Source organism: Taeniopygia guttata, chromosome 1A, assembly GCF_048771995.1.
Source record: "Taeniopygia guttata chromosome 1A, bTaeGut7.mat, whole genome shotgun sequence".
NCBI lineage: Eukaryota > Metazoa > Chordata > Aves > Passeriformes > Estrildidae > Taeniopygia > Taeniopygia guttata.
The window spans coordinates 34137534-34149744 of NC_133025.1; the positions used below are offsets into that span (position 1 = coordinate 34137534).

A 12211-nucleotide genomic window follows, 5' to 3' on the forward strand; every position below is an offset into this window, starting at 1 on the left:
TTCACTTTGTGACGTTAAAAAGAGTGCTCTGCAGCAGCACAGCAGAGCCCTGGCTAAATGCAGTTCGGCGTGTGCCTGTTTTGTGTCCTTTCCGCACGTTTCCCTGCGCTCCGGAGCCAGGCGCGCCCCTGCTTTGAAGGCGCAGCGCGGTTCTCATTTTTCAGCCGATAGTTACGGGCCTCGGCTGCTGAGCACCAAGGCGCTGTGACTGCGCTGGAGGTCCCTTCCCGGAGCGCGGCGGTGCGGCACACCAGCCTGCGCCCGGAGCGCCGACACGGACCTCACCGCCCGGCACGGCCCGGCCCGGCACACCCCCACCGAGCACAGCAGTGCCGGGCCGGGCCGGGCCGGGCCGGGCCGGGCAGCAGCGTAACGCGGCCCACCCGGGCGGGGAGCGCCCGGGGCGGGGCGGGGCGGGAGGAGAGGCCGTGAGGAGAGGCCCGGCGCCGCCGCCGGCGGAAGCCCCGCCGCGCCACCGCGGAAGTGACGCCGCGCTCCGCCTCCCCGCTCCCTCCCCCTCCCGGCGGCGGCTCGGGAGCCGGGCGCGGCTGGCGGCGGCCCCGGGTGGGACCATGGCGGACGGCGTGGACCACATCGACATCTACGCCGATGTGGGCGAGGAGTTCAACCAGGTACGCGCGGCCGGCGGGCGCGGCCTCTCCGCTGCGCTCCCCTCCCTCGCCCACCTTCGTAGCCGCGCCGCCTGCAGGGCCCTCAGCGCGGCGGCCGCAGCGCCGCCATTGTTCGGGCGCTCCCGCCGCCGCCGGGCGCGGGCCCGCGCGGGGCCGGGCGGGCGCGGCCTCACGCCCAGGCCGCGGGTGCCGGCGGCGGCCCGGCCGGGCGGAGAGGCACGCCCGGCGCTGAGGGGCGGCTGTGCCGGCGGGCTGGACGCGCCGGGGACGAGCGCCTTCCTTCCTTCCTTCCTTTCCTCGCTGTTCCGTTTCTACCAGCCTTCCTCCCTCTCTGCCTTTATTTCTCAGGGCCGCTCCAGAGGGCTCTTTCGCACCGGCTCGGCGGACGGGGCCCTCCCGGATGCGGCGGGGAGAGCGGCCCCTTCCCGCCAGCGGCGCAGGGGAAGCGCTGCCATTGTTCGTAGATGAATCAAAAAGCCGCCGAGCGGTGGCTGTTCCTCGGTCGCGCTTTGCGGGGGAGGCGGAACTAGTGCGGCTTTATTCTGCAGCACTGGAGAGACTATCCAGCTTTTTGTAATTTTTTTTTTTTTTCCTTGCTTGTTATTCCATTTTAAAAAGTGGCACAAGCCTTTTTTAGAGAATGAGTTCATATTTTGTTGAGGCAATATAGATGAAATAAGCAACTTCTCTGGATTATAAGTAGTCCTCTTTTTTTCTAGGTGTGTTTGGGTTTTTTTTGTTTTGTTGTGGTTTTTTGGTGTTTGTTTTTTTTTCCCTCATCTTTACCACATAGCCATGTGCCAACTTTCCTACCGAAACGCGATGTTTGTATGAGTTTTGCATGCCATCTGTCCTGTTAGCGAGTGCGGCACTTCTCCAGGTTGAGTTGCCCCAGATTGCTTTGTTCCTACCCTAGAGCATAAATAACCGGGAACAACTGCACTTTCACGAACTTAAGGGGCCCGGCTGTATGCCAGCTTGCCCTACAGAGAGCTGGGAAATAAGCAATGGCTTTGGAATTCATAGGGAATATGTAACTTTCTCAGCAACTTGTAGCTTTCTTAGAAGACTATTTCTTCAGACATCAATTAATACAGTAATTCTAAGTATTAATAATCTCATAAAGGTATACTCAGAAAGAGTGCCATACTAAAAGGAGATAATGAAAAGCGCTGATTTACTCTTATTTTGTCTGTATGTGAAGGTTTCTCCCTTACAGTTGAAGACCCACTATATGAATTTAAACAGGAATGAACCCTAGGGCAGACACCATTCAGCAGAAGAGTACATTTTTGAGGTTCTATGATAACTTGAATTTGCTTTAATAAATTCTAAATAAAACTGAAAACAAAACAGATTTTTCAGAGAAAAAACCCTCACTTTAATCTGGTAGTGTTTGTGTAAATTCATGTGTGCAGAAGGCCTCAGAGTAGAATAGTTATGTGCTGTAAGAGATAGTGCTGGAACAAAAGTGGTGGGGATGATCTGTTTCACTCACACGGCCCTGGTCTACTTAGGTCTCAGGTAGTCATTACTGTTGATATTCTATATAACCATGGTGGTACAAATGAAGAGTCTTGTGATAATTTAGTTTAGCTTAATCCAGCAGGCAGGGAACCCTTTTGCTTTTTCACTGTATTCACCCCAGTTGCTTCCCTCATGGGTTTGCATTTCTGCAGTTTGTTGTTTCAGTTCATAAATCTTGCAAAATATAGGGCAGAAAGGTGAGAAGAGGCTACTGCCCTTTTCCCATCAGCTTAAATTTGGGGCATTTGTTTGTTTGTTTTAGGGGGTTTTCTTCTGTGTTTTTGACTATGTTTTTGACTGTGTCACACACCCCCAAATGTTCTTTTCCAAATTTAATTTATGTGACTTTCTATTTAAAGTAATATTGTTGAACTGAGTGAGTCTGGAGACAATATAAAAGTTTTACTTTTGTAAAATTGTGAGAGATTGATGCCTCTGCACCTTGGCATTTCCTTCTGTCATATGTGAAAGAGAGTTGTATTAGTTACTGCCTCTTAATTCTGACATCATTGAGAAAAGGTGTGTAGAAACTTTTATTAACGAAGTGCTGTTCCTGATTTGAAGCTGACAGCTTAAATGGATAATACAGAATTATGTGGATGTGTGAAGATGACAGTTAAAAAAAGCTTTAGGAAGAAAGTGATTTGCATTATTTATTTGGTTTTGTATTTTTACAATTTATGCATTTTACAAACACCATATTTGTAAAATAAATTGGTTTTATCTGTTAAATGAACTTGATTTTTGGTTTTGTTGTTCTACATGAATGTGACTTACTAATATTTTTTAAATTGGAGTATAGAAACCCTTTTCACTAGTTTTGGCAGGGACTGAAAAATGTACTGTGGAGCTTGCTGTTCTTCTCTATGCAGTACATAACTGTATTTATACCCAAACTGGGACAAGACTTGTGTTTGCATCTGGAGGTAACCCTTCATTTAGATTTAGGACTTATTAACTGGATAAACTTCCCTTGGTTATTTTGTCTTGTTCTACACCTCGAGGTACTCATCCTTGAGGCTTTTCCGGGATTTTTTTAATGCCTTTTTTCCAAGTAGGTGGAGGGTAAGGTAGTTCTGCTTGATTAGTGCTAAATGAACCATAGGTTATAAAGGTGAAATAAAGACCACAGAACCACGGGTTCACAAGCTGGCTAAGATGGATGATAGCCATAAACTGTCATGGGTTGTATTTAGTGTTGGTTACAATGAGCTGACCAACTTGATAAAACATCTTTTGAGTAAAGATGCATCTTTCCTATTCCAACTGAAGCTCATTGTCTGTCAGTGTTGCCTCTTTTATTAACTTGTTGTTCATGAAAGTAATATTTTTTGTCCTTGGGCTAACAGCTTTAGTCAGCTCTGACCAATTACAGTTTTGTTTAAATTGTGGTTTCTTTTTTTTTTTTTTTCTCTTGGAGAACTTGGTTGAGTAATTTTTCATTTTTTTTCTTCTAAGCCGACTTCCCCATCCAGCAGTCATATCTATTTATTTAAAGTCTCATTTTGAGATGATAGCTCATAAATGTAGTACTTCCTGCATGCATTACTTGTGCCCTGTTAGAAATAGGTATTGCATGGAATATTTTACCTTAAGCATCTCCTTACATGTTACACATCTTGCTCTTAAGGAGAGGCAGATCTGTGATGCTTGTTAGAACTGTTACCTGCATACAAATAGCTGGGGATGGCATTCTTTCAAGGGTAGAAGACCCTCAGTAAGTTTGTTGTGCTTTAGGAAATATTAGGGTGTGGTTTTATACACAAAACCCCAGAATATTGCTGTGTGGTACAGAGATAATAAGGAGCTTGTGCAGAAGGCCAGTTTGGGTCTGACTTGAGGCTGCTGCCAGTTTGGCCAGCAAACTGGGTTGCTTTTTTTATGGTCATGAAAATTTGACCATGTGTTATCAAGTTCCCTGATGCTCTGATCAGCTTTGCATTTTCATGCTTGGAGGGTTTTTTCCCACATGTGCTCATGCATGTAGTTAAACAGTAAAAACTTTTACTATACGCATGTATACATGTAAAAGTCTTTCTGGTCAGAAAGAGGATGCAAAAGAATTTAAGCATATCATATTTTAATGCTGTGGAAAAGGTGCTTGCTTTGTTTATGCTCTTAATGAGTAAACTTGGGTAGTTGAATTGTGGATATGTCTACAGATGCCTGTAGTGTTCTATTTTGATTTTTAAATGCTAACAAATTAGGGATGAAAGACTTTTCACTCTGTATTTTGTAACTGAATCTAAATCTGATTTAGATGGACTAAGCAGTTAAGAGGCTAATCATCTGAAAATTACAGTATCTTAGTAATGTGTTAGTTACTGTCTTGACTTCAGATCTGTAACACAAAGGAAGTTTTTTTGTGTGTGATAAATAACAAAAGCTAGTATTTAGTGGCCAGTTAAAGCCAGTCATTAAGAACAGCCTTTATATCAGAAAGAGAGGTGTCTTATCATGGGAGGGGATTGTGGTATAATAAATTTCTACTCCTTAGGGCTGTCCTAGTCAGAAAAAAACATAAGGTGACAGACCTGCATGTGCTATAAAATATGTCCACAACATGTGATGGTGTATACATTTTGTCAGTTCTGCTGAAAGGGGCCCTGGGAAGACATAACTTTTGTATATTGGTAAATATCAAACTCCAGAAAAACTTCAGACCTTCTTATCTGGCACCTCTTCACTTTGTTTTAATGTGAACAGTGATTCTATGTATGTTTAGTTTGTATTTTTGACTACTTGTGAATGTTTTGTTATTTTTTGTAACTCTGTACTTACTCTGTAATTTTTAGTTACAAGGGATCAGGTTGCTTTAATTTCAGTGCTGTGCCGTTTAGGGCCAAGAGCATTTGGGCCTGTAGAGTAAACGTGAGTCCTATGGTCTAACAAACTTGTCCACTTCTGCCATAGGCAAGTTTGCCATCTTAGAAGTATCAAAGACCCCCTTTTTTGTTAATTTTCCATTTTGTATGTTCAGACAGGTAATCAAGGCCAGAAAGATTTTTGTTTATGTCTTTGTTATTCTTCAGGATCTACAAATTAATTTTTTTAAATGAGGATGCTAACATGTGTTTAGAGTTTTTGGCCACAAATATGGTAACTTGAGTGAAAAAAACAGTAAGGGGGAAGCTGAATAGTTTAGTTTTTATCTTTTTTTTTCCCCAGAATTAACAGTAAATATTTCTCATGAAACTTTGTTTACCTCGATTTTTTTTTTTTTTTTGTGATGTAAGTTAGTGTTTAACTCTTAAATTGGACAAAGGTCTGCAGAAAAGGCAAGTCTAACAGACATATGGACACCTTAAAGAAATTTTACATAACAAAAACAAAAGCCATTTCTGAAACAGCTCTTGTAAAGGAAGTAAGTGGTTCTCTGCGGCTCAGAGGAGCATGACCACTAAGTTCCAAATAAGAAATAACACATTAAGTTTGTCCCTCCTGGACACGAAGTTCATCATGTTCATGGCTTTCATATGGGAATGTTTCACCCAGTAGCACCTATTAGCATAGAATGTGGAATTTCAATCCTGATTTTATGATAAAGTATTCCAGACTGTAGTCTAGTTAAAGCATAGACTTCGGAAATGCATTGCTGTCTGATTTGGTTTTAGAGGGGGCCATAACAACAGTGCTCACTTTATTTCTTAGCATGTTTATCTGCAAGCTTGTGAGTTACAGTCACTGAGAAGAAATAATTTCACTTCATGCTTGATGCACTTCGTGTTCCTACGGAAGCTGGAAGAGGTCAAACCTGGTTCTGATGTAGGCAGAGCATTTGTTTGAATAGCTGAGACTAGAGAAGTAACACTTCCTGTACTTTTTTTCCTCTTCTGCATCTCTTCTGGGAAGAGTGTGTTTAGATAAGTTTCCACAGAACACGGATGAAGGAGAAAGGTTTGTTGGATCTTGTGCAACATCCACCAGGACATCTTCTCTTTACACTTGGAGTTGCTGGTTCAGATCATTCTTAATCATTGAAGCACACACCTTGCTGACAGATTGGTAACTGAATGAATTCCATGCTGGATGCAAAACCAGCACGGTGTGCGAAGAAATTCTAGTGAGCAACATCGGGTTTTCTCTTGTGTCTTTATTTATTTAAATTAAGACACTGGTGCTATTGGGCCTGCCCTGCCCCCCTCTCAATTACATGTGGACTCTGCTGCCTTAATAATTCTCTCCACTGATGGAGACCTGAAAGCCTGTGTGATACAAACAATCTGTTTCAGAGGAGTTTCTTGTTGCTAGGGGATTGCAGCAGAGCTGTGGACTGCTGCCCACTCTGGTGTTTTGGCAATGCTGACCTCAGAGAGATAGGTTAGTGTACATATATCTGCTGTGAGCTTGGTGATTGTGTTTTTGCATCTGTCTACCAAGACTAAATTCTACTTCCCTGAAGTAATTATTCATATGCATAGATGACTAGAGTTATTGCACATTTAACAGAGGATTTCCTTAATTGCCTTGTGACAGCAACCTTTATCTAGCTCTAAGATGGCATGTTTAGGCCTGTCACAAGCAGTTCTGTGTACCTGATTTCATTAGCTGTGGTGATAGGAGGAATCAAACTGAGAACTGGATAGAGTAGGTGAAATATGAAACCCTTAATTTAATTTTGGTAAGCTTACCTTTAGAGAGGGATTTTTCAGTTGAAGTTTATTGGGACAATGCAGTTTACTGAAGATTAAAGGTACTTTATTGACAATGCCAAAATTCAGTTCACCTATTTGTTTGGTTTTTAAAATTATATTATTCTAGTTACACTTTCCCTGTTTAAGCAGTAGTTGATAATATTTTTGTATTTTCAAGACAGTGGATCTTTTTATCATGGTTGTAGATATCTTGGGTTTACAGCAAACATTGCCACCTTTGCAGCCTGTGTTTTGTGGAGTCCAGCTTGGTTCTCTGTAGCTGCCATATATGGTACCTTGAACTATTCTGTCTAGGATACTTCTCTGAGTTTCCGGATACAAATTCATAGTGGATGCTGAAATATCTCTGATACCAAAAGCTGGTGGAGGCAGTTTCTGTTCTGGAGCAAGGTATGAGAGTACAGGGAGCTGTGGGAGGTTGGCTCAGAGGGGCAATTGCTGCTTGTGGATGGACTGGGCATTGGTCAGCGAGTGGTGAACATCAGTGGTTATGCATCACTTGACTCATTTGTGCATTACTTCATTTCTTTTTGTCTTCTTTTTCATCATCAACATAATTCATTTATATTTTACTTTATTTCAGTTATTAAACTGTTCTAGTCTCAACCCATGGGTTTTACCTTTTCACAGATTCTCTTCCCCTGTTCCACAGGGTTTGGGGAGTGGAGTGAGCAAACGCCTGTGTGGTACTTAGTTACCAGCTGGAGTTAAACCACAATAGCCCTTTTTTGATCACCTGTTGTGTGGTTTGACAGGTTGAGAAAACAACGAATGTGACCGGAACATGCTAGAACAAAATTGCTTTAAGCATTTGTTATATGAGCTTAATAGTTTTTGGGCACAATGTTGATTTTATGCTCTCAAATCTCAAGCAATTGTTCTGCTTGTTCTCAGAGCTCCATTGTTTCTCTCCTTACTTCCAGTGTGTGCTCCGTGTTGTGCTGTTTTTCACCTGTGGGAACTGCTCTAAGGTTGTTGTGTTGTGATAACCATAAGCCATAAGCGTAAGTCCATAAGCAATCTGGTCTAGTGGAAGATATTCCTGCCTACAGCAGAGGGCTTGGAACTAGATAATCTCTAAGGTTTCTTCTAACCCAGGGCATTTGATGATCCTGTGAGCACTGGCATATGATACAACAGAATTGTTGGCTGTGAAAGAAATCTGTTACTTGTACTCGGCTCTGCTGTCATCTTTGTACTTTGTGAGTGATCTATTGTAAACTATTAATAACTACACCTTTTACCTTTCATCCTTTGAGAGTTAACCTGTGGAGGAGACATGATCCTACATCTTCCCCTTCTCTGCCAGGCTAATGACAGTAGCTCTTGAAAATTTTGAATATCCTTGGGATGTTGAAACAAGCATGGCCCTGTTGCCAGGAATCATGATTGTGGGCCAGGTCTTGTTTAGGATTAGACAACTATTTGCAGCTACTCAAACCTTGTGACAGGCACTGTGGCTAATCAGACCTTGGTGGCAGGAGCTCAGACCCTTGTGATGGGTGATGCAGCTGAACCAGAGCACCAAGCCCTGCCAGTATCAGTCAGCCCTTCTCACCAGAAGAAATGGATACAAGAGAGCTTGTTTAGCAAAGGAGAACAAAGCAGCACCATCACAAGAGCAGGAGGAAGAGGTGGAACAAGAGGGAGCCACTCAATCCCTATCCCTGAGGGAGCTGTGGGACATGCAAAAAGATTTCAGCCATCACCCAGGTGAGCAGGTGATCACCTGACTGCTTGGATGCTGGGGAGCAGGGCTAGGAGCCTGGAGTTAGAGGCTAGGGAGACCAAGCACAGCTGGGATCACCTTCTAAGGAAGGGGGCATTGACAAAGTGATTGGCAAAGGGCCTCAGCCTTTGGGAGGTGACTCCTCTAGAGTGTGAAGAAAGACATCCCTTCAAAGAAAATGTTCCATGTTAGCCAGGGCCACCACAGAGGTATCCAGTACCTTTGTTATGTCCCAGACAGTGCTCAGTCACCCACAGACCCAGATGAATTCCAGTGCATATGACCCTTGTGGCAGAAACTTGTCCAGAGCATGCAATTTTCATATGCTGGGTTTACAGAGTGTATGTATCCTGTGGCCGCGCACATCAGGCCACATGATCCATACACATCAGGTTCTAGTGCACAGGGTACCCCAATGCCATCCAGCTGTTCAGGGGCAGAACCTGTTTCTAGAGAGAGAGGGGAGCCCAACAGCTGACTAAACCGGAGGCTGAAGTGAGCCTGACCCAGAATGTGTGGCAAAAGCACCCTCTGTGTCTGTTCTTGAGGTTCTGTGCATCCCTGGCACAGATTGTCTTGGGAGAGGGTATTTCAAGGACCCAAAAGAGTGTGTTCAGTACCACTGCCTTGAAGGCAGAGGAAGCTAAGCAGTTGCCTGCCTTGCCTGTTCTCTCAGAGGACACTTCTGTTGGGCTTGCTGAAGGTCAGAGAACAGGTGCTGGTCGCTACCATCGTGTTGCACCAGCAGCAGTATTGCACCAACCAAGACTCCATGATTCCCATTCACAAGCTGATTTATCAACTGGAGAATCAAGCAGTGACCAGCAAGACCATATGGCCAATGTGAAAGTATAACAGAGAACCATAGTGAGCTATGGTGACCTGAATAAAGTCACACTGTGTGGCTGAGTGCTGCTATACTGGACATGCTGGAGCTCCGATTTGAGCTGCAGTCAAAAACTGCCAAGTGGTTTGCCACAAATGACATTGCTAATGTGTTCCAGTACCTTTGACAGGCCCCAATTTACTTTCACTTAAAGGAATGTCCAGTAGACCTGGAATCCAGTGCCCCAGGGTGGAAACACAGCACTGCCAATTCTATGGACTGATCCAGGTTGCATTGGAACAGGGTGAAGGTCTGGAACACCTGCAGCACATTGATAATATCGTCATGTGGGACCATACAGCAGCAGAAGTTTTTGAGAAAGGGAAGAAAATAGTCCAAATTATTCCAAAAGCTTATTTTACCATAAAACATAGTAAGGTCAAGGGACCTGCATGGGATATTGAGTTTTTAGAAATAAAATGGCAAGATGGGTGTTGTCAGATGCCAATGGATGTGATCAACAAAACATTGGCAACGTCTCCACCAACTAATAATAAACAAACACCCACTTTCTTCGGTGGTGTGGGTTTTTGGAGAATGCACATATTCCAGATTGATGTCTATGAAATGACCTGGAAGAAGAATGATTTCAAATGAGGCTCTGAGCAACAATACGCTTTTTAACAAATTAAATGAGACATAGTTCATGCAACACCCCCAGGCCAGTCTGGGCAGAGCAAGATGTAAAAATGGGCAAATGGCCCTACCTACAGTGTCTGGCAGAAAGCACCAACAGAGACTCCAGGCCATCTCAAGCCCTCTCTTATGGAACTGGGGAGACAGAGTATCTGATGCCTCCTATATTCCTGCTGAAAGAGATATTGGAGTCTAATCAAGGAGCTGCTTTGGAAAGGATTACTCCTGAAGCACAGCTCCCCAGTGACTGCCAGTGCTGGGCTGGATGTTCAAAGGGAGGAGGGTCTTCTCTACACATCCTGCAGCTGATGCTACATGAAATAAGTGGGTTGCAGTGACCATATAATGAGCTCAGTTAACCAAGAATCTTGAAAATTATCATGGACTGTCTAAAAGACAAAGATTTCAGAATGTCACCAGAGGAGGAGATAACACATGCTGAAGGGGCCCCATTGTATAATAAGCTACCAGAAAATCAGATGCAGTATACCTAGTTTAATGATGGGTCCTGCTGTATTATAGGAAAGCAGATGGAAGAGCATCATGCCCAGTACATAAACTGGTGAGAGTTGGGTGGAAGGGGCTGATCGCTGCTCAGGGACTGGCAGTTTATTTTATTTCTGTTTTGAAGCTGTTCTTATCCCACAAGTTTTACCTTTTTCTGGTTTTTCTCATCCATCCCATGGAGTGGCTGGGGAGGGAGAAGTGAGTGAGTAACTGTGTGGTACTTAGTTGCAATCTGGGATTAAACCGTGACACTTCTGCATTTGAATGTATACAATTCTGGGAGTAGGGTTTGTGGATTTTTTGATTTCTGCTTATATTACAAGGGTAAAAGTATTGGAATGGAAAGCTGTGGCTACAAATACTTTTTCCACATAAGTTCAGAATATAATAGGAGTCATAAGAATTTTATATGTTTTGACATGGAGGAAACTGGTGCTTAGCTTTTCAACAGGGGTGTTGTGTAGGTGGTCAATCAGACTTTCTGTGTCTGTGGAACATGGCAATTATCACAACTTTTGCTTTAATAAATTTTAAGAGTAATATTAGTTATAATCAATATGTCTTTTTTATTTCAGGAGGCTGAATATGGTGGGCATGATCAGATTGATTTATATGATGATGTAATTTCTCCATCTGCAAATAATGGAGATGCTCCAGAGGATCGCGATTACATGGATTCTCTTCCACCATCTGTTGGGGATGATGTAGGTAAAGGAGCTGCACCAAATGTTGTCTATACGTATACTGGAAAGAGAATTGCCTTGTACATTGGAAATCTCACTTGGGTAAGTATCTTACTGCTGTTTAGTTGTACATGGGCATTTTAATTAAGGATGTAACTACTTGTAAAATTGTTTTGCTTTAAGATGTTTTATATGAAATATTGAGTATCAAAACCCAGTTGTTTTTGTTGTTGGTTTGATTTTCTTTAATTTTCATTTGTGGCTGTAGGGTCAGTTTTTCTTTTACCTGAAATTCAGAGAGCCTGTCTGGAGCTGTCGTGATGTCATAAAAATCAAGAAAGTCTTCAGTAAATATAAACTTAAGAGTTTCTGACATGTTTTAAGTGTTATGAAATTATGTTTGTGCTACTATGTTCTTAAGGTTTTCAGAGAATCAAATGAAAGAAGAGAACAAATTTAAACTGTTAAATACTTCATGCCTGTAAATACTTCAAGGTTTCCAAGCAAACCCAATTTTTAGTAAACCCTTGCTGGAAGTTTTAGTTTAAAAGGTGGTTTAAGGTTCACTGGGATTTTCTTGAAATTACTTTTCACATTTTTCCAGGGCCTTTTCCATCGGCAGTAACTCTTTCAGCATAACTGTTTTCAGGTATTTGTCTTGAGGCTTATTTCTCCGTCCAAGAAGAGCAGGTTTATGATAACTCACTGAACTCCAGTCACCCTTAGGATAATTGCTTTTATTAGAATTAAAATATTTTAAAATCAGTTGCAGTTAAGCAAACACTGCAAGAGCTAGTCAGTAGCTGAATTAAGTGGGGCTTTTATCTGTTTACATGAAATGAAGTGCTTCAGGGCCCACATACGCAAAATTCTATTTTAGAAGATAAATTAAATTTTTTTTTTCATTTCTGATTATTTCTTACTGTAGGTGTTTTTTTCATTAGCTATTACAGTAC

General features: G+C 42.8%; 1 protein-coding gene across 5 annotated transcripts in view; it reads left to right on the top strand.

Annotated features, from left to right (window-relative positions):
• Positions 1-469: 469 nt before the first annotated feature.
• The window catches only part of CPSF6 (cleavage and polyadenylation specific factor 6), a 31879-nt gene continuing 20137 nt past the window's right edge, over positions 470-12211 (top strand). For 2 of the 5 annotated variants that reach the window (XM_030259517.4, XM_030259526.4), the window contains exons 1-2: positions 473-632; positions 11148-11357. In XM_030259517.4, the coding sequence (XP_030115377.3) occupies positions 573-632; positions 11148-11357 (270 nt within the window). In that variant the 5' untranslated portion in view covers positions 473-572. Of the gene's footprint in view, positions 633-11147; positions 11358-12211 lie in introns of all 5 variants that reach the window. The other 3 variants (XM_030259501.4, XM_030259508.4, XM_030259532.4) reach the window with 3 other exon arrangements.